The sequence below is a fragment of the Scaptodrosophila lebanonensis genome, unplaced genomic scaffold (genome assembly GCF_003285725.1).
Source record: "Scaptodrosophila lebanonensis strain 11010-0011.00,11010-0021.00 unplaced genomic scaffold, SlebRS2 tig00001415-arrow-pilon, whole genome shotgun sequence".
Taxonomy (NCBI): Eukaryota; Metazoa; Arthropoda; class Insecta; order Diptera; family Drosophilidae; genus Scaptodrosophila; species Scaptodrosophila lebanonensis.
The window spans coordinates 12,077,464-12,103,691 of record NW_022060742.1 but is presented as its reverse complement, the minus strand read 5'-3'; the positions used below and the strand labels follow the sequence as shown (position 1 = coordinate 12,103,691).

Here is a 26,228-nt window from a genome sequence, read left to right as displayed (position 1 = left end):
TATCCTTGCAGCCCAGCAAAAGCTCCTGTCGACTGCGTTTCGATTTTATATTCCACCAATATTGCCATTCATATATGGGATTTGCCAATTTGTAATTTTCCAGAACCAATTGTTGAAATTGCACGCACACGTGAGAGAGCTTGAATTTGTCCTCAACCTCCAAATAGTCAATTAGGGATTTCAGACAATACTCATTAAGTTGCAAGATATGCATTTTGTAGAGCCGGGTCTCAGATTGCAAACAGAAAAAAACTCAAATCTATCGAATTTTTAATAACAAAAATCTCACGGCACGTTGTGATATTCAAATTCGAAATGTGATTAATAAATATTTATCCACTGATTTATTAAATTAAATATAGATAGAGAGCTATTTACCTGGCAATTTTGAAAAGAAGAACCAAATGATGAGAGAACCAGAAGTACAAAATAAATATAGAATCTGGCGTAATTTGCCTTTTTACTAATTTTCTAATTTTAAATTTCTATCAAATGCAATGAAACGGCAACGTTTAAGAAAAAATTTCAATTATAAATAAAATTTACAAAAATGATGAAGCATTAAAGCACTTTACATGAGCAACCAAAAATAAAGATGAATATTAACGACTGCTAACCAGTTTCTGGGAAGGAACTGGATAGTTTAGACCACTCCTCTAGACTGTTTTCAAAACTAATCGCAATCCATCCTGCTGGTTAATTAAGCTGAACAAGCGACGACTCGAATGTAGAAGATAATTCAAAAAATATCTATATGTACATACTAAACTAATTTCAATTTTAGTTCAATTTTTATTCAAAACATGCGTACTGCAACAATTGAAATAAATACATTTAAACAATTGCCCATGTTTGAACAATCGCGTTTTAATTCCAACACATATAAACTGTGTTCAAATACAAATGAACGCACAATCATAAATAATATAATTTCTGCCAAATACACAATTTATAAAACTCGAATTATGAATCGCTCGCCAATTGCCGTACACTTGCACTTCCATGGATTTATGCAAATGCAATTTTTAAAATGTAAGTAACAACATGCACATAATTGAACTATACATTAATTATTATTATTATTACTCTATTATTATTATACTTGTGATTTGAAATTATCATAGAATGATTGCATTTCAATATTGTGGAATTATTTTGAATACTAATATCTTTCTTTGTTGCAAATTAAGAAGCAACCGTTGTAATGAATGACGTCGTTTTTATGTCTAATTAATAAGTGGTTCCTTCTTCAAAGAACTGTTTTCTTTCTGATTTCTTCTAAAAATTAAAATGTATTTTAATGAAATGCTTATTTCACTAAATAAGTTTGTCTTTCTTGGAAAGAAGAAAGCTTGCATTGGACAGAAAAGTGTTCCCAACAATCACTAAAGACAACAAGACCTGGCAGAATCTGCAAGAAATTTTGTGACTGAGTGTGGATTCGACGAGTGGCAAAGACAGAGAGAAAGAAATCAAATGGCGCGCTTTTAATGTAGATTTTTTTTAGACGCCTGGGAAATGTGCTGCCAAGTGTTTTTCTCTTCTCCTCTTTTCATCAGCGTGTATTGTGTGTGTTTTCAGTTGTCTTTTGTCTTGTACGCCATGCATAAGAAATACGGTGCTCATTTTATTTTTTAGAAGCGACAGGTGATGTTGATTTCAATTTTTGAGCCCGAGTGTTTTTTATTGTTGTTTATTTTTTGATTTAGGTAGCTAAAATAAAAAGCAGAAGGTAGAGAAAGAAATCTCAGATATGCTTAGCAAATTAAAACAAGCAACGAAAAGCGTTGCATTACCTTTTTATTGTTGGCTGTAAACTTCTAAAGCACAACCAAGCGAGAAAGCCAACAACAACAAAAAAAAATGAAAAGAAAAACAACTCGTGCCTATAAAGCAAAAATGTACTCGTACTTGCCAAAAAATACCCCCCCTCCCCATTTGTCTGCCCCCAGTAAATGATGTGCAGTCATTCTTTAACTTTTAACAAGTTTGCTCACAATATTGAAACAGTTGGAAGCTTCTGCTGACCTTTGGCGCTTGATTGATTGCACACAAAAAAGAACCCTCGGGCGAGGGGAAGGAACAGGGTTGCGAACTGGTTTTATAAACTAGCAACGAATTTTTCTCGGACCTAGGTAGGTGAAAACAAACGAAAAGGCTCGGAATACCTGTAAGTGTGCTTCACCTTGTAAACTTCCGAGAAGTCTCAGGCAGAAAGAACTCTAAATAAAGTTTTTTGTGTTGCTGCATACCTTCCACATCCTGCACCGCCACCCATTTTTTGTGTAATTGTAACAAATGAAGCGGGCGAAGGTATTTTTCAATTGGTCCGGTCTGTTCCGAACTAAATAGATGAGAAAATACAATTCCTAATCCTCTAGCTAGGTAAGTGCAGTCTATCGTCTCTGGTTGGCCAGCATTCGGTTCGTTGAATTTTGAAGAGTTCGTACATACACATGCACATATATACATAATTGGTTATAGAAGAACACAACTGCTACCAAATTAAAGAGCCCAAAATGTGTGAATTTTCATCAACATTAAATAAGGTCACACAAAAATCTTTACAAATTTTAAAATCTTTCATATTTCACTTAAATATTTCAATAACAAAGAATAATCTGCATAAAGTAAATTAAAAATATCTTTTTTTTCATTAAAAAAAACTGAAATATAACTGTTTAGTTGCGAAAATGTTGAAGAAATGAGACTCTTTTTTATACAAGTATAAAATTGATGAGTTTTTTGTTTAAATTCAAGAAAATACCATGGCTGATATACACTATTTTATATGTACTTTATAAATTGTTGACATTTGTGCAGAATCAAATTGTTTTATTTTGTCTTTTTAAAAAAGACATTGGATTCAAATTGAAAAACCGTTTGTTTACTCAATTAATTATTGTTTAATACAAATAAGTTATCAGCACAATTATTTGCTGGCAACCTCGTTTCAAAAAGCCTGCAGTTCAATACTATCGCAGATCTGAAAATTACAATTTCTGGCAGCTTCTAAGATCTGGAAAACTTATATTTATGTGCTTCTATTTTGGTGACCAACAACAATTTTTGGAATAACTATTAGTTTCTTATTATTAAATAAAGCAAAAATGGATAATATTTTACAAATCAATTGCTTTAAAATTTGAAAAAATGATTTTCCAGTAAAAATAATTCTCATCGCATATGCATTCAATGCATATTTTATACGATCTGTTAAATATGCCGCATCACTCCGGGCATTCTTTCACACCAGACGCAAAAACATTCATATCCGTATTTAGTTGCATCACAAATTTTACGCTAAAATAATTGCATATGTTTTTACAGGCGCTTGCCAAAATGTCGCGACACAACGCAAGATAAAAGCGCCAAATAAATCTAATAAAAATATAAATATATGTATATAAATATATATGAATTTGTGTGTATATACATATATAGAGAGCAACTGCTAACTTGCCACTGGGCAGACACTGTCAACGATAGTCGAGGATAACGACAAAAAATAAAAATAAGAAAATATGTATATGCTTTAAACAATGCACAATGACAAAAAGTAGTTGTCAATGGAAAATGATGCATGGTGCATGGCCCAGACAGACAACGTTGTCGCTGTTGTTATGTTGTTGTTGTTGTTGTTGTTGTTGCTGTTCATGTTTAGTTGGCAAACAGCGAGCAAAGCGCCTAGAAATATACAACATTATTTGCACTGCGATAGAATGCTAGACATTGAGCAAATAAGCTGGTCTGAGAAGGGAGTCAGAAACGGAAGGGAGGCAAAAACAAAAACTATTTCGTTCATTTCAGCAAAATGCCAAGACCCAACATCATTATAAGGTGTCCCACCATGTGGAACTTTGTTGCTATTGTTACTGTTCCTGCCCTTCATTTCTATTTTTTTTTTTTTTTTTTCATTTTACATGCTTGTGCATATTTTTTGGCGTCGGGCTTTTATGAATTTATGACACATGTCGCGACGCGCTCTCTCAAATGAAAAATATCATTTAGCCTGTATTTCACTTTGTTGCCTTATGCCCTGCATCCAAAAAAAGAATGCAGCTACTTTATTTTGTGACAATGTATGTGACACACCACACATGCTATCGGACTCGTCGACATTGAGAGTTGCGTCGATACTGTAAAATATTCCCCTTTGGTTTGTCTTTATGTACGGGGAGACTAGAGACACCAAACTTTGTGAATAGTTTCTTTATAAAGTGAAACAAGTTTGTCTTAAACCTACTACATATGTCTCCTATAGTTTCTCTATCAAAACTTTCCATTTAACTAAGATATTCAATTGCAATGCAAATGCATTTATTTTACTTCTTTTTGGAAAGGAATGGTAAGTCCAAATATTCTTAAATTTATTTCTGAAGTGGAGCGACTATTTCATACACCAAGAAGTAAATTAATGCAATATTTTGATTAAAAACATGTTTTGATTTTTTATGTTTATTATTTACAAAAACCTTTTTAAGATATTATTTTGAAAATGTAGGAAATCTAATAGAAACTGGAAATTTGTAACATTTAATTGTAAAAGCATTTAATTCAACATCATTTAATTCTACAACATTTAATTCTCAAAACATGAGTCGAACGAAATATTGTTTTATTTTTATAGAAACTGGACATTTGTAAAATTTAATTGTAAAAGCATTTAATTCAACATAATTTAATTCTACATCATTTAATTCTACAACATTTAATTCTACATTTATTTCTCAAAACATGAGTCGAACGAAATATTGTTGATTTTTTTAGAACTATTTAATATGAAATGCTTAATTTTCTTGGTGCAATTAAGCCCAACACTGTATTTATTTATTTATTAAAGCTTGCATATTTTTTCAACATACGTATTACTTACCTTAGATTTAATTTTTTAAAACTATTCATACTTCAAAGCTCAGAACTTTCAATTGTTTCTGCAGTCAAATATTTCACATATACCCGTATTTATCACAGATAAGTGGCAGAGCATACCAAAGTCGATTGCAATTGACTGGAAAGGTTATATCCTGTTGTATGTAAATGTTTTTTTTTTTTCGTTGGTCAACAAGGGACAACGCCTTTGTTTATGCAGCAATTTATGACATGCAAAGCACACTCATTCACACACACACACAGACGCAGACGCAGACACACACATATCTATATACACTCATTCTTAATGCGCTGGCCACAATACACAACAAGCTTGCGTCGTAATGCGTCAAGCAAATATTTACATACGGCATAAACATGCACACACACATACATAAGTACATATGTATGCACATAAATAGGTGGACATATACACTTATGGCAAACGCCCCGATGTGTCAGCTGCTCTGGGGTCAGGCTCCGCTAAGGTCCGGGGTCTGAGGCCCATTAATATTTTTATTAGGTTTACTCAAATGTTATTACGATTTTTCCCGCTGGACAAATGTTTGCTGTCTGTCGCTTGGCGTGTTGTGTTTGTTTTTTTGTTGTTGTTGTTTTTGTTTAATTAGTTACAACACAAACACAAGCACACACACAAACACACAAACAGCATTCATATAAATGAACACCCTCGCACTTTGATTATGACAAGCGCATTAATTGCTTTTTTATTTGTTTGATTATCTTGATCATTAATATTTCTGTTGTTGTTGTTATTATTTTTGCTGTCCGTCTCTCTGCTACTTGTCAACATTATAGTGTGTTTTTCTGTGTGTGTGTTAAATTGTCACTTTGTGTTTGTTTTTTTGTTCGATGACTGCGAATCAATGAAATTCATTTGGCGCCCATTTAAGGCTTAAATATTTGTAAATTTACACAGAAAATAAACATACTTATACTATATATAGCCATCACATGCAGAATATTAAATTTCATTAAAAGAATTTTAATTACACTTTTGAAGTTCACGAGAAGTGATGCCTTAAGCTCTAAATGAAAAATTGCGTTTAATTAAATATTGCAAAGGGCTCGTTTAACTTTACTTACATATTTATTCATACCCATCAAAGTTTTGATAAAAGTATTAGTATATACAAGTTTTGACATTGTCGCCTGGTTAAATAAAAATCAACTACATTTTTTTTACAACATAATTTGCATTCTACTATCAAACCTAATTTTCTAGGATCTATCAAAAAGTATGAAAGTGTAAACAATTATTATATTTATTTTGTTGTTTCATGGCACAACTTTTCCACTTTAAAATTGATTTGGTATGATTTATTAAAGGGATTGTGTGGGGAGACCCTGCAGGGTCCTATTAGGACATCACCAATCTTAAATACACATAAGTAGATCCTTTTCACAGCTTCAAACATTCGCATTAAACTAACCCCTTTTACAGCTTGGCTTGTATAATAAAATTATAGGTCTTATGGAATAGATTGTGTATTCTTTATATTTGCGAGAAATTATATCTTGTTAATTACAACTATTATTATGGCAAAATTATTTTGCGTATTGATTTAAAATAAGCTAAATTTTGCTTAAGTAAAATATTCAAACTGAGAAGTAAATTTTTAAACTTTTACTCATTTTAAAAACAAATTAATTTTTTTTATTTCCGCAAAAACGCCACCTTCAATCCCCTAGGGAGCTTAATCGTTTTTTTTTTTTTGTTTGCGAACCAAACTTTCAATCAAATCAAACGATAGGAAATGCCAAAACGAACAAATAGCTTGTACTTATTTTTTATTTATTTATTTATTTGATTTCTAGTGCCATCCAGTTTTTCCAAAAATGCTTACCAAAAATGTCTACAGGTTTTTGTTTCTGTACATCTTAAAAATAATTTAAAATGGAATGGTGGAATGCCTTTAACAAAAACCAATTGCTTTTTTTTTAATATTTATGTATTAATTGTTTATGTGTTTTGTTACATCACCCTGTTATCCTTTTTCCAAAATTGTAATCCTCCTTCTTAAAGAACAAAAGTACTGTGTAAACACGTACATTCCCAGAAGTTGTACAATTTTTGAAATTGAATTCACAAATGTGAATTCCTTTGACAAATACCATTCAATTATTTGGTGCCCATTCCTTTTGGTTCACCTAAGCAACGTGTAAATTGAAATTGATGAAGACAAAGGCAAAAGTAAACAAAGTGAAATAGAATCAAAAATAAACAAAATTAAAACTATGCCAACAGAAGCTGGCAATCAATTTTGCCAAACGAACGCCATAAATTATGCAATAAAAATAACTGTAAATTTCTAGCAGACAGTGAAAATAAAGTAAATAAAAAAAGCGGACGTGTATATATATGTGTGTGTGTGTGAACACACGTTTGGCAAATGGAAAATCACCTGGCATTAATATCAAACTGTAGCTGTCGCTGTTGATGCGCCGCAAAGTATGCCATAGTTTTTTCCCTCCCACATATAAATACACACGAGTACTCGTATATGAAAAGCTGGTGGTAATTTCATTTATGAAAACGCAATGCCGAACGCTGTTATGTGCTATTTGCGTAGCATACATTACACACTCCCACAGCCCCAGCTCCAGGCCCAGCCACAAACCTAGCTCTGATCCCAATCCCAATCCGAATCCGAGCCCCAACCACTGCACATGTCAAATGTCAAGCATTAAAGTTTGATTCCACTGCCGTAAACACCAACAAGTCACGCACACACCAAGAGCCCTCACACTCACACATACACATGCAGAAACACCTACATTCACGTACAGGAGCATGTGAGAGAGTGTGTGTGTGAATGTGGGCTGCGGATGGGGGACCTATTGGGTGCTGCTATTTGCTTGCCCTTTTTGTGACATTTGCTGCCAAAGTTGATATTATTAATTTACAGCGCGCATACGACTCCGTTCGGCTCGACTCGACTCTACTTGACTCCCCTAACATGTACATATGTATACTTGTAGTACACGTATGTATGTGTGGTGCCCCAAAGTATGCCACACATACACACACATTGCGACTTTGGCTTTTATCGGCAAGTTTGGCATGTCACCCACACACACACACACTCATCTACACACATACACACACGCCATAATCATAAAATCATTTTATTGCGTTGGCAATTTCATTATTTTGGATTTTAATGTAATTTCTCCCTTCGGATTTTTCCATGCGCTGGCATTTCCCTTCCCTCCCACTTTTGTGTATGTCTTTCTCGTTCTTTTCTTGTCTTTAGGCCTTTGAAGTACCGCCACAAATTCACTTTCAAGGCGTTTGCCTCAACTGCACTAATTAGAGCCTCATGGTCAACAGGTTCGAAATGGTGGGAGAGCAAAAAAGGACGAGCAAGAATATAAAAACTGTGTATGCCGACAAGTTTGACTCCCCAAGCAATTTTACTAATTAATTCGCAAGTCATTCTGTGGCTCACAATTCTCCCGCGTGTGCTTTACAACTTTGCCTTTGCCTCTCCCCCACCATTTCCCTTTCCCATCCATAGCCGTTCCCTTTGCGTGTTTCTGGCTGTTGGCGCCATCGTCATCACCATCACCATCGCCATTGCCACTGCCGGTGATGATAAGCGAGGCACTGCGACTTGGGCCGGTTGCACATAAATTTAGATTAAAAATACATACATGTGTGTTTAACAGTGTGTGGGAGAGTGTGCATAGAAGTGTGTGTGTGTGTGTGTAAACCCAGCAAACAACTGAGCATTGTTGCCATGACTTCTCTGCAAATATTTTTATTTTGTAATCCATTTTAATGTATGCCAAAACATGTATACTCCACATGCTTTATCTCTATTCTTTATCGTCGCTATTCGTCCACATTCGTGAGCAGCAAAAGGTGCACGAGCAAAGCAACACAACTTATCTTAACAATGCTGTTAGTAGAGTAGGTGTAGAAATGAAGGGACCAATGGGTCTTATTAAATGGCTCTAGGCAAAGCAACAACATTGTTCGAAATTAATATTAATTGTTCGCAGAAATGAAAGAAAAATTTCCAGAAAGCGTTTTGAAATAAACGCCCTCTGCTCCAAAAAGAAATTTGGACAGGAAAATAGAAAAAATTATCTATTGAGAAAATGTACACATTGTTAGACAATATTTAATAACGACAACAAATATTTGTACTCACATACTTGCCATTAATCTCCTCGATAACAGACGTCTCAAAAGACTCCACCCTCTTCACCCTCCATTTCGGGTCAAGTAGAGTTTCCAAATAACTTTTATTTTTAATCTTCCAAGCTTCCAATTGGATAAATTATTTAATCTTGTATTTTGTAAAATGCCACCAATACTCATTTAGGACAGATCTTAAAAAAGCAATAATTAAAAATATAATTGATTTTTTAAGGACAAAGTTTTTGTCAAATAATTTTAATAATCAGAAAAAATATTATAAATTATTTTATTTTCCCAAATTGTAAGTAGCTTGACAGCTTATGAATTAGATAATAGAGACAACAAACTTACATTGTACATATATAGGCCTTATTCTTTCTTATATCTTACTCGCAGATGGCATTGGCTCTCTAGGAACTCCTTACCTTCCAGTTCAAACAATCAATGACAAGTTATTCATAACAAACTATTAAGACCTATATTTGGTGTCAATCGACCACCAGCTTTTACAATAGGCTGTTGGCAGTGTTTACAAAATCTACAATTCATTTAAAAACTTGCAAAATATTTGACAGAATTCCCCTTTGCATAAAAGTTGAATTAAACCATCCTGCAAGTCATCTAGACTTGACGCTGCAGTTTACAACCCTCAGCAAATGAACTGTTTAGTTAACTAAGCTATAAACGCCTGAAACTGAGACAAAAACAAATGGCTGGGCCATAAGCGAAATTGCCAAAAAGGGCACACAAAAAAGTGGCCCCCATTTGCCAATTTTCGGGCGCAATATGCGCCATAAATTAAAACTTTTAATTGACTTGCCAACAATTAACCGAACGACCATGTAAGCTACGCACACAAAGACACTATCAAATGCACACCCATACATGCACATACGTCGTTGTCATAATCGCTATAACATCTACATACAATAACAACAGCAGCAGCCAAAACTGAACTTAAACAATTTGCCATAGAGATGCGCAAACAAAAATGGCGGCGTCAAAATAAACCGTCATTCGCGTCACGACAAAAATTAACAATATATTCATATCGATGGGGCGCACGAAAAATGTTGCCACAACAAAACCAACCGACTGCCACGGATTTATGTATGTGTGGACAAAAGTGTGGAGAAAGCTTTTAAAAAGTATTCGCCATGCTTTTTACTCCATATTCCCATTTCGTTGCAGTGGTCGTTGTTTTGTTGAACACTCAATACTCTTTAATAACGGAGTGCATGGGTTGCGGCGTATTGTTGGATGCACTCTGAAATATACCGCATCAATATTTTGTTGTTTTTTGTCAAAGAATGGAGATTATTTTAAAGGTATTATCATAAATATAGAATTTGAAGATTTTGAACCCGCCATAGCACTCGAATTATTTCATTTAGTAGAGAGCAGTATTTTATTGAAAGAAATTCTTAAACCAATTTAGGAAAATTTAGAGATTTTTTGCAATCACTTCCTTCACGGTTCTTTCTGATCATTTTGGAATTTTTTCAAAAGTGACTCCAATAGACTCAAAATATTACATTTTTTTAGTTCGTAAGTTGTGAAAAAAACATTGTTTCTAAAAACACTTACCATCGATTTCGATTTCGTAAAAAAAATATAAAAATATGCCTCTTTAAGATTCTGATCAAATTCTAGCACATTCTCATAAGTTTTTCTCAACAATAATTAAAGTTACGCCTTTTAGCACATTTGAAAAGAAAATACATAAAAATACGTATATTTTCGATTTTAATAATAACCCTTTAATGCTGTGACCATTTCACATATCTATATAAAAATACATATTTAGAGTAGACCGAGGTCGACTTGTTGTAAAAGAAAATTTTATTTTTTTATATGCATTTGCATTCAGAATTCTTTTATTTTTTGTATATATATTTATTTTTTTATGCTGTCAAAAGCTCATGCAACCCAAGTTGCTTTTTTATATTGTTTACGCCATTTTGAGTTTTTCTTTGGTGTTGTTTTTGTGTGCGCGTTGGTTAACAGTGTTGGTGTTTATTCCTGTGCGCGTGTGTGTGTTTGTATCTGAGTGTGTATCTGAGTGTGTGTGTCTTCTGAATGGACATGGCAAAAGTGAAATGGTTATCGCGCTTGTTTGATTTAATTTATTGGCTTAGCGCCATTGTGGCTGATGTGCAACACTTTACACAACTTGCTCCTGTTGCTATTTTTGTAGTTCTTGTTGTTGTTGTTATTGTTATTGTTGCTGTCGTTGCTATATGGTATATGGTGTTGGTGTATCTGAACGATGCCCAGTGGCTTTTTCAAGCGCTTCCAGTCAATCTACTCGCACTTTATATTGTGTCCATGTTGGAGTTTGCTTTTGTAGTGATTTTTTTCTCTTTTGTTTTTACTTTTGTGTTGGTATTGATAACAGCTGCTGATGGTTGTATTTATGTATGTGTGTGTCGCTTCAAGTACATAAAGATATTTGCATGTAGATATAATAACAATAGGGGCTTAGGAATTATGAAAAACATTCCCCTAAATATTTTCAAATTTGAAGAAAATATTATTATCTACAAATTCTTTTAATGTTTGCCACTGGAACTAGTTGTACGATCTCGTAACGCCCAAGCCTTGGAAAATAGTAAAAAAAACTCCGGCTTCTCTATGGTAATAATTGCATTCTATATTTGTATGAAGTTTTACTTCATTATCATAGAAATATTATGAAAGATCTTTGAAAAGCTACTTAAAAAAGAATCTATTACAATAGTATCTTTTTTATGGTGAAAACTGTACAAAAACTTTCCCAAGACTTTTTTAAATGCTTTTTAGTTTTTTAAATATTTTGTCAATTGTGTTTAATTATTTGAAAACGTTGTTAAAATTATTTAAAATAATTTTCCATGTAATAAAACAAAATATAATAAATAAAATAACAATAAAACAGTATACTTTTCCAGATACTATCTCAATATTAATATGCAAACAATTCAAAATCATTTCATATATCCTTGAATATCAACCAACAATAAATTATATGTACAACTATTTTTTTTAATGCCCTAACATACTTGTATAGCTGAACCTTTATTGTGAAAGCCGAATATTCCAGTAATCATGAGATCAGCTCTGCCGCTTCCTTAAATGGAATTCATATTTATTTGCAGCTGGCGCTAAATCATTTAGCAGTACATTGTCATTGTAATGACAGCCAAGCCCACGCTTTCACCACCAGCCACGTTTTCTTATCAATGTTGGCAATTTTAAGTGCCTCTGTCTCAGCATTAAATGGGGGGACTCATTAAAACGGACCACACTGGCATTTCCATGGGAAAACTATTTACTAAAACGTACTACAGTGTTTGCTTTTTTTTATTGCCACGAATACTTTGCGTACTAAACGACAATTAAGGCGTTGATAAACGCCTGACTATTGTCATGGCTGGGCGCGATTTCTTTGTCAGAGAGCTTTAATTAGAGTGAACGCTTATAAATTTTCCAAATGCCTGCTATTGGCTTGAAATTTCTCCCGCTTCCCCCATAAATATGATTTGAGTTATGGGATGAAAGCGTCAAACGATGCGGCGACACGTGAGGTGAGCATTAAAGCAAAAACAACAAAATATGAATAAAATAAAAATACAACTTTGCAACAAACAAATTTGCAAACGCATTTTTGCTGCTGTTCCTGGCTGGCTAGTTGGCTGGCTGGCTAGGCTGGCTGGCCAGGCTGACCGTATTGTTTATGGCCTGGTCGAGTGGATAAGCCAAAAAGCTTTTGCCGTGCTAAACTTTGCTCGCGAGACAAACCCATAAAAATGTCACAATTCATCAACGCCGCTAAGTAGTTTCGTATTTTATAACGTTTGCTCTTCAACTCCATATTGTTGCTGTTATTCCTGCTGTTGTTGTGTGCGCGCCTGCAAGTTGGCAACACATTTTGCGCGCTCTTAGCATGACCTCAGCGTTCTTTATTCTCTCCCATTATTATTATTTTATTTTTTTGTTGGCTCATTTACTATTGTTGTTAAACTTTTTGGGTTTGCTGTTAATTTATGGCGATTTGCTTGCATTTAATGTGCTGTTTTTAGTTGACAAAGAATTATGCGAATGCGTTCTCGAAATATATCAAATTGTATTTAAAGACTAGTCGCTGCTGGAGCTACTTAAAAAATATGTAAGGCACAAAACAGAGTTACTTAGTTACTTATCTATTTCGAAAAATAACATAATGCCATCTTCTTAATTTCAATTCACAAAATGTATCGTAGCGTTGATCTAATTCTACTTCATCGGAGATAATTAATAATATGGTAGCCTCCTATTCATTAGCTAGCTATCGTATTAGTTGAGCTTTCACATTTTGTTAATGTATTTCTTATGTGTTTCAGTAATGTATTATATCTTCTTGAATGTGTACCTCTTTAATGGAAGAATTACACTATTCTGGATATAATTACAGCTATATATCTTTTTATAAGCTACTTCTACCAACCAAGCTATTTTTTAAAAATAAAAATTAACAATTGTGACAAGTTGTATGGTCAGCATATTCTACTAATTAAAATACAAAGAGTCTAATTAACTGTTCTAATAATAAGTAGAGCCGTTCAAAATGGCGCTGGGACACAATAAACTGTATACCCTCTTATGCAGCTTTACTGTCGGCCTAAATCCAAAATCTTGTTATTCTATTAATGGCGATTGAAAACACAAAACTGCACTTCAATACTGAAAATTCAACATTTGAAATGTCTGATCCAATCAGAAAGCTTATACTTCAATTGTTTCAATAAAGATTCCAAGTATATCTCGAAAAAAAAGTATATTGCCATTTACATACATAGATTTATTTTGTCTTTATGCTTAGACACGAGAAGCCAACAGATACAAGTAGCTATAAATATAATTAAGTATTGTACCACAAACTAAAATAAAATACTCTCAAAATGCTTTCCTAATCTTTTCATATATGCAACTATTTTATAAGCATAACTCATTCTCTTAGTGTTGTTTGTGCCAGGCTTCCAATGGCATTTGCCAAATACCCGTACGTATACGTAATATATGAAACATATTCATATTTCATGCGACAATCTCTCCGCCTTGAGAAATTCTTTTAAGTTATCTTTTGGGCATTGCATTTAAATGATATGTTAAATGCCAGAAATGAAGACCTTCTGCCCATAATATGGCTGCCAAGTTGGCTTTTTCTTTGTTGCTGTAGAGGAGGGAGCCTTAAGTGAGCAGAAAACAAGCGAAATGGGATAAACGACAAAACATTAAACGGTATCTCATCAAGAAAATCGCCTTAAATATGTTTCTGCCTAATTTCCCACAATACTATGCATATATAGGAATATGTCTGTGTACGGGTGTGTGTGTGTATGTATGTGTGGTAGTTGTGTGTCCGGCATATGCATACAAAAGCAATGTAGTGTTCCGACTCCCGCAACATATGAGCAGAAGCAACAACGAGAAAAATCTAATAATTTTTTATGTATTTTCTCTCTCTTACAGTTGAATGACCACAAGGCCAGCGCTACAAAATGTGAGGAGTGATAGAGAGAGACGGCAGAGAAAGAGGGTGTGGAGAGAATGAGAATGACAGCAAATAAAAAGGTAGCGGCCAGCAGAACGACAAAGCAAACGAAACGAACGAGGAAGCTGTCGGTAAAAAAAATGAGAAATGAAATTTGGTGCGGAGCGCAATGGCAAATAAATGAAGCAACAGAATCATTTTGTTGGGGAAATTACGTGGTGGCCCAAGAAGAACAACAACACCAACAACAACAGCAACAAGCAAATGATACTAGAAGCGGCAAGAAAATGTCTAACCATGCAAAAAACTAAATGAAGAGACAAACACACACACACACGTGAATAAAAAGAGAGAACGAAAAGAAAATGAAGCGACAAAAGATTAACAAGCAAACTTGATATTGCCAAAATAAATCAAAAGGCAGCAAGAGTTAAAAGAAGAAAAAACTGCATAAAGAATAAGAAGGCAAAAACGTAATAACAGTGCCAAAAATAGAACCTAGGAAGTCAGAAGGCACAAGCAAAACAAACCAGAAAAAAGGGTTAATTTAAAGAGAGGGTAGTCCCAGCTTTAAAAAATCAGCAACGGCTAATAAACGGTTTCACGAATTATTCAAGTAGTTGTAGAATATTGACAATCTTAAGCCTTTCATCTAGCTTGTTCCCCAAATTTGTACTTAAAGGCGCGTGTTGTTCGTGCAATTTGATGCCAATTTATTTACCCTGTACATGCCACACGAAGTACACTAGTATACTAATATATACATATTTATGTATACACCTAGTTATATACATTTTAATTTCGCACGCGCCAGCTGCTTAAGCTGATTAATGGCAGGCAGGCAACAGCAATAGCAATAGCAATAGCAATAGCAATAGGAGCAAGAGAGACTGTCAATCAAGGCCGCCAAGTCAGTCAGATACATAACTGGGCAAGGCAATGGCAGGTAGTCGCAAGCAAAAACAACAACAGCAACGACAACAACAAAGACAGCTACTTAGTTATCAAGAGCGACTTTAGCTGGCAGGCAATTAAAGTAAATGGCTTTAAAATAGCTTCAACATATCGAGCAGTGAAATTTTGCACGAGCATAGCATTTGACGCTTTCACAGTTGATTTGCTTTAAATAACGATTTCTGTAATTTCTTGGAAACATGACGAAAGCTACAATCAATCCATTTGATGTTTAATTTATAAGTAGAGTTACTCTGCTATCATTTAGCGATGAAAACAAACAGATTTCCCACTAATACTTTTACTTTCAATATTTCATTTGCTTGGCTTTTGGGTACAAAGATACAAACAGATTATTCAATTGAGTTTTATTTTCATATCCAACTTTTAATAAAAGCTTAAGAAAATGTAAATATTCTTAAAAGAGAATTTTTTATGGAAAATGCCCCGAAACATATGTTATTTCTAACATGGGCTTTAATGTGGCTGTTTATTTTAATGTCATAAAAATGTACTTACTTGTTTATGAAAGATTATTGTTTTGATGGTCTACTTAAATGATATTTTTGCATGCTTGAATTAAAATCATACTTCAATCAAAATCATATAAAACATATTTATAGCTGAAATGCAAAGGGAAACAGTATGTCATAGAACGAATATATATTATGCTTTTACATTGCCTCGCATTACATCACTCCATTTTAATATTCTAATTTCTTCATCGCATATAAAACTTTTCAGTTGGGAACTTTTAATAAATAGCTGTTTTAATTGTTCAGTTAAACGTTTCACAATACTTTTTATTACAAGAACTTGTCTGTGCACAGCGATATTCGTTTTTATGGCTCTTAATATACATATGTGTAGGCCGGATACTTGATTAATTCATCTGGCCAAGTCTAAAAGACTGCGTCACTTTTATCTCTGTCGCCAAAAAGAAAAACAAAATATTCGCTTTAATTACCTCCCAAATCTCAAGAATTGAGAAGGCCAGCAAAATTGAACAAATAACAATAATAATAAAATGCAATAAATGACACGAAAATGAAGAAATTAAATAAGTTTTCAATAAGACGTCCGAAACTAAAACGGAGGCGAGCAAAAATATAAAAATGACGCTCATGTGGATGAGTAGCGGCGGAACTTACGCCCACACAGCGTGAAGGCCTTCGACGAAGATGGAAGATGAAAAGTAGACTGGAAGAGGACGGGGGGAATCCATTTGAGTTTCTGCCAAACTAAATAAATAAATAGTTTGCGTTGACTTTTGGCGGCCAGTGGCAGAGAAATTGGCCAAATTCTATATGCCTTATACTAGATATCCATACTCGTATATATGTATATATGTATGTGTGTTCTATATATTAGCTACATACATATGTATACGAGGCACTCAGTATGGCCAGTCACGTTTTCATCAACAACATTTTGGCTTAGTTTTCGTTAATATTATTTGCTATTTTTCTTTACTTGTATTTATTTATTTTCGCTTGGCGTTTCAGTTCGTTCGCTTCGAGTGCAGAAGGCAAATATTGCGCATACGCCCGGTGTAGCCTTGGGTGACTGCCCCACTGCTCAAATCAATAAGCTGCTCGCTGCGATGGCCTCCAAAATACACAAATCGCCGTTTGTCCAGCTTGCTGTATAAATAAAAACAAAAACCAATAGCAACAAAAGCAGAAGCAGCAGCAGCAGCAGAAACAACAATAACAATACAGCCAAGCAATACAGAAATTACAAAATTTGCTGCGGCATACTTTTAGGAAATTGGGCTAGCTCTTGAGCAAAGCCAATAAAATGTTCAGCAGTTTCTTGTAGGGCCAAAGATTTGCCCGAAAAATCAAATAAAATTCATAGCCTAACACCACCCTCCTCCACCCCACAACAAACAACAAAACAATTTGATTGAAAATCTACAAAAATTGGCTCAAAATTTTCCATATTTTGTTTTTATCTCGCTTCAGCTTCCACTTACACTTCATTTAACTTGGCAACTATGTATCTGAGTTAACTTCTTTTAGCATACTTTTGGGCGTTGCCGCCCTACTCTTGCAGCTTCCATAGACATTTCAAAAGTTGCCAATCTAATTGAAAATTGTTACACAATCTGTTGCTGTAACCGAAGATGCACACATGGGCGTTTTTAAGTACACCATCCAGACTTCAAGGCAGATGAAACGAAATTATTTCAAAGCTGAAATGGTATATCTACTTATAATTTTATGCTCGTGTACTCGACTTCCTATCAATTGCTCTTACCTTTATATTAACAGACGAGCGAAGCTCGAATGTGAGAATTTATTGCATGAGAATGGTTGTAGGTAGGAAATATTTCACAACATTAGGGTCACGTGTCAAATAATATTTGCGTCGAATGCCTGATGATGTTACCTTTTCGATAGATAAATAAATACGTTTTAAGTTACAACCAAATAAATGTCAAATTTTTCTTTACCACACAAATAATTTCGATGGGATATTAAAAAAATAAGTGAATGAAACATTTAAGCAATTTGTATAAAAGCGTTAAAACATGAAGTAAAACATGATTAATAAATCAATCAAAGCCAAAGAACTTATTTATACTATTAAGGAAAAAAAAATTATAATGAAATTAAAAAATAACTTGAAGGAATAAATATAGATAAATAATAAGTAATACGAAAAAACAAAAAAAAAGCTCAACTATAAATATAATATAATATAATATAAATATAATATGTAAAGATCAAACAATGATCAATTTAACCAAATTAAAAAAATTAGTAAACACAATATTTTAAAACATAACAAAAATAACTATTTTCGAATGTTTTCATGATTATTATTCAACTTATATAATAAATAAACGTGATAAACGTGAACATAAGAAAAAATAACAAATCATAAAAAAATAAACTCAGAAATAAAATCAAATAAAATATCTCAAAATCCTAATTTCGAATATTTTCAAGATTACTCATTAAATACTTCATTAAATATATTTTTATTAATTATGTTTTCTTACATTTTTTACAGCGTGACGGCAATTATTAATATCGTTGAAATTCAATACCAAAGATGTAAACCACAATACATTAACAACAGAAACGTGCTTATGATGGCAGAATAAAAATGGATGCATGCAATAGAAATGAAGAATTGTAAACAAATTTTAAAATTAAATATAAACATAAATAAATAAATGCCAAAGCAAACAGACATTACAACCCAAATTGAGGAAGCAACAAGGCTACAATAACAGCAACTATATAGCAACAAGTACAGTACACACACACACAAAACGAACTCCAAGACGACGACGACGAGAACGACGACGAACAGACTTAAACACACTCGACCCAAGACGCCAATACAATCAGACCCCGCACCCTCAGCACCGACACCCCTCCTTTTGAATGTGTGTGAGTGCGAGTGCATTAAAAAAACTGAGAAAAACAATATTATAACAGAACCCTCCTTGAAAAAGGAAACATCACTTGTCAACATTGCGGCGAGCTACGTGTGCGGAAAATTTTCAACAACATTGGCAACATGTTGCTGAGACGCTTACAACAACAACGACGACAACACAGCCCTACGCCGCCGCTAATCGGATTTACAAGCGGCCGAACGTGGCTACTTTTGCTCTTCCTGTCATTCATCTGTCATGCCGGCGCACAAATAGGTAAGTCCCGATAGTTTTCAATTATCCCCGACTCCCACAAACATAAGTATAGTATATATTTGTTACATATTTCGAATTCAAATTGAATCGGAGAGTGTTTGGGGGAGGAGGAAGCTCGCTGTGTGCTCAATTATAATTGCCACATTCGAAATTGAAATCATTAATTATGTATGCACAAATCGTCAACAAAATAACATAAATTATATGGAACATGAATCGCAGCTGTTTCCATTACAAACAAGGGTGCACACGAGTATGTTTGGCCAGAAGCTCCACTATTCAATACCACCCAAAACTTGTTAAACAATATTGCCTTCTATGACTTCATAGCTTGAATAAAAAACGACTGTGGGCTTTACTTTGTAACGCGCTTGTTAAAATCAGGCTGATTTTTTTTCAGAAATAATAAGAAACCTAAAAACGACAGTTATGGGGAAATAAGATTTGAGAATGTTGATTTTTGTACAGGGTGCGCCTTCTTTTATGTCGGTATGTAAACATTGAATATCTTTGAAAATAAACAACCGATTTTCAAGTATGAGATATTTTTATTTAATTTGGTTCTGTACAATTTCTTGAACTGAGGTTTTCAACACTGGTCTACTCAAGTCAATCGGTTCACTAATGACAAAGTTATTCAATATTTACATATTGACATAAAAGATGGCGCACCCTGTATAGAACTTTTTGTGTCTAATATCGAATAAATAAATCATTTTTGCACAAGATTTGACGAAATTTCGTTGTTGGTTAAGGTCTAAGGAACCTTTTTAGTTTTAGTCTTACAACACGTATTAGTTAGTTAGATATTAGCTTTGTCCTATCCTGCTCCATAAAATACTCTATATATATGTAGTACACATACATATGTATAATTTGGCACTAGTGTGTCATGTAATTAAAATCGATTAAATATATTAAAACAAACACCTTTCGAATTCAAATTTCTAGCCCTACTTGTGATCCATTTGTGTGCAAATTATTTGTTTGTGAGAACACCCCCTACCACTAATCTTTTTCAAATGTCGAAGAGCTATGAAGTCATATCAATAATTAATTTATTGTGTTTTTTCGTGCAGTAATCATGTTGTAGCATGCAAATTTTGAAATCATACCGCCCATACTTCAAATAATAATGAACACACAGTTGGCAATATTTGTCGTACATTGTGATTTTGCGGTTGCGAGCAAATGCATTAATTATGCATTTACACTCAAATATTATGCATTAAGTATTTTGAGAGGAAAGCCGTCGCCCTCGGCCTGCTCTCGCCTTCGCCCAAGCCCACACAAATTCGTTTACAGTCACGGCCCTAATGAACAAAATGCAGTTAATGCCGCTTTTGTTTTTCCCGCATTTTAATTATGTTGTTCCATGCACATTTTGGCAACAGAGTTGCAAATGTTTTGGACATTCATGTTTTGGCAGCCGCAAATGAGTTGCCTTTGTTCCATGCCCCAAAAATGTGCGCAGACTATGAAATCGTAACGAGCTTCCATGGCAACAAGTGCAACATGAGTTCTCAATAGAAATAAGCATGTTTTTTAAAACCATGCTTACTAGGGACCAACTAAGTTAATGATGTGCCATGTGGCTTAGAAAGGAATTGTTTTTTTTTTATACGTTAACAGCATGCAGTTGCCACAAAAATATACGATTCGTAATGAAGATACATATTAAAAACAAATACACAACATTGATGATAATGTTTGGCACAAAATAATTATAAAAGTATTAGTAGCATTCTGGCAGAGGTCCTCCATAAACAAGCATTCGAAAAACATGGTCACACATTTTGTACAAAACGAAAACGAAGTCTTACTCAAGTGCTGATTTAAAATATAGTTTTTGTGAATAGAATACATGTTTTAAAAGCGAAGAATTTGCGGCAATATTTAAAAAAATATACCTCCTATCAACCAATATGTCAGAAACCTCCACAAAACTAAGAACTTTTCATTCTAGTAACTAGTAGCTTACAGTAATTATAATATAAAATTCTCTATCATTAATCACTGCTTAGTCGTTGATTTTAATTGAATTTAAAAGTAAATTTAATATTTTATAAATTAGAAAATAAAATATGTTGGCTGTTGATTTTAGTTTCCAAGGAAACTACAAGTTGGCTAAAAAGACTGTCTTCCTTCCTTAAATTAAATTTAATTAATTTATCGCTTGCAGACAGCAGCCGCTTAAGAGGAAATGAAGAAAAATTATATAAAAAGTAAGTTATGGAAAGCCAAGAGCGTTTTATTAGTGCGCTTTTTGCAAAAATGTTCATTAGCATTTTGTTTAGCAGCATTTGTTGCTGCCGGGGGTTACAGTGTGCTGAAGAAATTTGCATAGTTTGTTTGCCTGTTGCTCTTTTTTGCCTCTTTTTCTACAGTGTTGTCGTTTTTGATGAGCTTGTTGTGTCGTTGCAACCTGTTACAAAAAAAATGGAGAACAAGGATGAAGCAAAGTGCAACGGCAACAAAAGGTGTAATCGCCTAGGGTGGACCAGAATGTAGCTGGCTGGTTGTTATCATCTGTCTTTCATGAGCAATTTTTTCTGCAAACCCGTTAACAGAGGTATTCTGCGTTTTGCTTTGAAACGGACAAAAGACTTTTTGGCAGATTATTCTTGGCACAACTACATAAGTTTTTCCCAAAAAGTAAAGATAGAGACCTAACTTTTGGAGTTTTTTTATTACTTGAAGCAATTTAAAACAATAATTCTAAAAGTCGAACTCATATTAAGTCTATTTATTAATAGTATCTAACATATACATTCTTTACGAAATTTTGAAACCATCCCATTAATCTGGCAATGAATTTGTACATAGGTGTTATGGGATTAGAATGGTATAACATTCCTGTAAAAATGTATCAAAATGTTGTGTCCTTTATGTCTGCAGGAATCGAAAAAATCACAATAAAAAATAAAAAAAAAATCATATAAATTGCGCCCTAATCGTTGAGTAAAATACGGGAGCATAAGTAATAAAAGTTCAATATTTGTTATTATTCTGTCCAGCCAGAAAGAGCTGTATTTTAAGAATTTACCAAACGCTAAGCTAAGAATTAATTTCATAAATTAAAATATATATGAAAGCTAAGCCTTTTTTAAGCAAAATATGCTCACACCTATTATTCTGTGTATACATATGTACGTTTGCGAGAGGGGTATTGGGGTTAAACTGGTTTCAAAATTGATTCGTTCTCTGCAAAGATGATTTCAACTCACTCTTAACAAGCTAATTTCCTAACATTGCGTTTTAAACCACAACAAAGGAGAAGCAACAACAACAACTACAAAACACAAATCCAAGGCAAAAGGTTTACAAACTCATTTTCACAAATTTTCACACGCCAGAATTCAATTTAAGCAGCCGCCAGACATAAAAACTTCAAATAAAAGCGAAAGAAAATGAGTGGAAAAAATCAGTGACCCCTGAAAATAAATAATAATTACAATAGACGCTGTAGACCGTCGCCATCGTCGTCGTCGTCGCCGTTGACGTCGACGTCGCCGCTGTTGACGCTGCAGACGAAAAAATCTCACCATTAATTACAACAACAAAAAAGTCGAAGCGCTAATGTGACGTTTGTATGCGTGATATAGGCAGCTCCAGAGGTTGGAGAGATGTGTAGAGCAGGGCGAGGGGTGGGAGGGCTGGAGGGCTGGAGGCAGCTAAGCATGAGCAATGTGGAACAAACTTATTAAAATTATTGAGAGGGCGGTGGCAGGTGAGCGAGCCGGGGCCGCCTGCAATTGAAATGAAATGCGACACGCAAGCCAACAACAACAGCAACAACAACAACAGTAGCAGCAAAAACGAAAACAACAGGTGTGGGTAGCGTGTGTGAAAAAGTGAAGGTGTAGGTAGAGAAAAGAGGGGCTCGCAATAACTGTAGGATTTTTTCCTCTTCTGTGCATCTATTAATTAAATTAAAATTGCGCGTAAAATGCGGTTGGTAGGTACGATGGTCTACATTAGTATTTACACTAATCAAAATAATACAGTCTGATGAGAAAAAATGGAGTCGGTATAGACTGCTCTCCAATTTCTTACTAAACAGCTGAAGATTTCAAAGTCAAAGATATTTGAAATGTTAATAAAATATAGTCAATTCTATTTTTTACTCTACTTTTACACTTTGATTAGAATGTTAATGCATTTTATTAAAATAGAACCTTTGTGAATTGTAGAGCTGCAACGAACACTAAACATGTTCTTCTCCAGTAATAAGCTATGGCTTTTGTGACACCTTCCACATACCATGAAAAGGCGCCTTTGCTTTCATAAATTTTGTTACCACTCTGATATATATAGTTTGTTCCTTTCCTTCAGGAATTAAGCTCATAGGTCTATATATTTTGTATGTTAGCAAAATTAAATTAACAGATCTGCTTAAAGGCAAACAATATTTTATTCGTACAGCATCACCAGGAAATTTTTCTTATCATTAAAAAATGCTCTATTCCTTAAACTCTTAATAATTCATATTTAAAAGCTTTGTAAGACTAGTAGCTTTATAAACCTACCAAAATCAGCTTCAAAGCTATACATTTAGTATAAAATAATGTTGAAGGAGCTTTTAAGAAAGTATATTTCATATCTAAATCAAATGTGCATCATACCTCTGTATTTTATTTAATTAACTCGTGATTTAAAATTTAAAAAAAGTGCATCGATCTCACAGCTCGGAAACGACTTGGGAATGCACACCACTGTTCGTCATTATGGTGAGGTTGCTTCCCGTCTCGTCTGCTCTTAAATATGCATTTCCGCTTATCCATACATACATACATATGTGCAATCAAACAAGCACATTCACTCACACACATGTATACGTATATGTACATTTGTAGAAATGTATGTTCTTGCTGTTTTGTTGCTATTTAAATGTGTGCATGGAAATGCATGGGAAATGCATTTGTGGAATGTTGCCGCTGCAATTTCCTTGCCTTTTATTTTCCCAGCTTTGTTCTTGTTGTCGCAATTACTGACAGACTAACTTAGCCGGCTAACCAAGCGAATGAGCGAGTAACCAAACCAAACCAAAGCAGCCCACCCCCGCTCCCCATCCATCGGATTCATTGGCGCATGCTTCGTTGCATGTGAAAATGTTGGCAACAGCAAAAGCAACACTCTGAAAATTTGGCTTAATGCCTTCTCTTTTACTTGGTGGGCGGCAGAAGTTGGGCGGGCCGCTTTGTGCATATGTTTTATGACTCAAAGTTTCATTATAAATTTTTATAGCGAAGTAAGGAAAAAAAGAAGACAAAAGAAATGAAAAAGATGGGCAAAGGAAAACATATAAAAGCATTCTAAGCATATAAAGTTGGGCGAAAATTCTTCACACGTTTAGCGTTAAAGAAAATTTTATGGGCAAACTTTGCGCCATTTTTTTGAATATTTTTTTTGTTTTGCCTTAATGAACGCTTTTGACGGCATTCCTATTTAAATGTGTACCATCACAACATAGATGTGCTGTACATACTTAGTATATTCCTATCCAGCTGCAACATGTGTTTTTATTACAAAAATAAAGAATAAAGTTTTCGTTTAATTTCAGAGCATGTAACTTATTATAGAAGATAATGAAAACATAAAAGGTGCCTTAAAATTCTGGATTCTAAGGAATCTCTTCAGTTTCAAATGTTGCTTTGAATATGTAGAATCTGAGAAAATATTAATCTTCAGTTTCAAAGTAGAAGTCATTCTCTTTTAAGTTCAAATTTCTAAGCCAACTTGATAAATCAGAGATGATATAAGAAATAGAAAAGTATATACCTCCGAAAACCTTTTCTGAAATATACTTATACAAGTAACAACAACAATGTTGAGTGAATCATCATTCCCAACTGAAAATCCCCTATGTGGAACATGTTAGAAAATTTACAACTCGCCCACATTACTCAAAAAAAAAAAAAATAGATTTGCATGTTTTTATTTTATTTTTTACATATTTATAAGTACATTTCGGATTTTGCATTTATTGCAACTGTGCCGATTGTTTATATTGCACACATCATTTCACTTTATCCACTATCTAGTTTTACATTTTTAAAGGCTTGTTTGTGTCTGCCTGTTTTAAACATTTTGCCACAGGGCTTTTGAAGTGGGCAAGGGGGCGAGATGGCGATATTTTCCTTTTGCACTCAATTGACGTGGCCAAAGCAAAACAAATGCAGTAGCTTGCAATTGCATTAAATTGTCTATAAATAATTGCAAGAAAAGCAACATTTGTTGAACATAAAGCCAAATTGTAGACGCAAACTAAAAACATTTTCAAAACAAATGTTTTTACATTGTGTTATATCATTTTGCTATTTTTATGCCTGGCTGATGTTGTTTTTAAAAGCTTTTTCTGTTGTTACTCGCAGACTAATTGCTTTGTGTATTTGCTTTAAACTAAGTGCAGTCATATTTAATATCCACAGTAATGGATGAAAGCGGCTTGATCGATGATGCAATAATATTCATGGTACAAATATAAGAAAAATTCATATTTGTGGATTTACTTGAGCTTTAGCTATGAATAGCAATTTGTTATTGAGCAAGTGGTCCATAAATGGTACCTAGCTGTATAAATGTCTGTTCAACAATTTCTATAAATACAATTTTAATCCCAATTATGTCTCAAGCTCTGATGGCACAATAATTATCAACATTATTTCCATTACCCCTTCAAAAACATTTATGATTTTGACTTGGGAATGTGTGCGCAATTAACTGTCTTAGAAAATTATGAGTTTTTATCATAATTTATGTGCTTCATTTTATAACAATATCTGATATTTTTGTGGCCATTCCATCCCAGAGCTTTTGATGAGTCACATAGTGCCAGCTGTGTATTTTTTTAAATACCACAATTTATTTTATTTTTTTGTGCAACGACCCACTTGGTGTTCTTGTTCTTTGTGTTGTTTTGTCCACACATTACAGAAAAAACAAGAGAGAACGCTACAGTCGAGCAAGCCCGACAGTGTAATACCCTGTACCCAGGTAAACTTGCGTCACTGAGTTATATGCGCCCATAGCAGCAGCAAAAAGAGGAA

General features: G+C 33.9%; 1 protein-coding gene across 9 annotated transcripts in view; it reads left to right on the top strand.

Moving 5' to 3' along the window:
• LOC115632156 (hemicentin-1) overlaps positions 1-26,228 on the top strand; it is a 123,421-nt gene that overhangs the window by 4,572 nt on the left and 92,621 nt on the right. For 8 of the 9 annotated variants that reach the window (XM_030529183.1, XM_030529182.1, XM_030529184.1 and 5 more), the window contains exon 2: positions 18,531-19,179. In XM_030529183.1, the coding sequence (XP_030385043.1) occupies positions 19,047-19,179 (133 nt within the window). In that variant the 5' untranslated portion in view covers positions 18,531-19,046. Of the gene's footprint in view, positions 1-14,567; positions 14,636-18,530; positions 19,180-26,228 lie in introns of those variants that run through there. The other variant, XM_030529178.1, reaches the window with a different exon arrangement.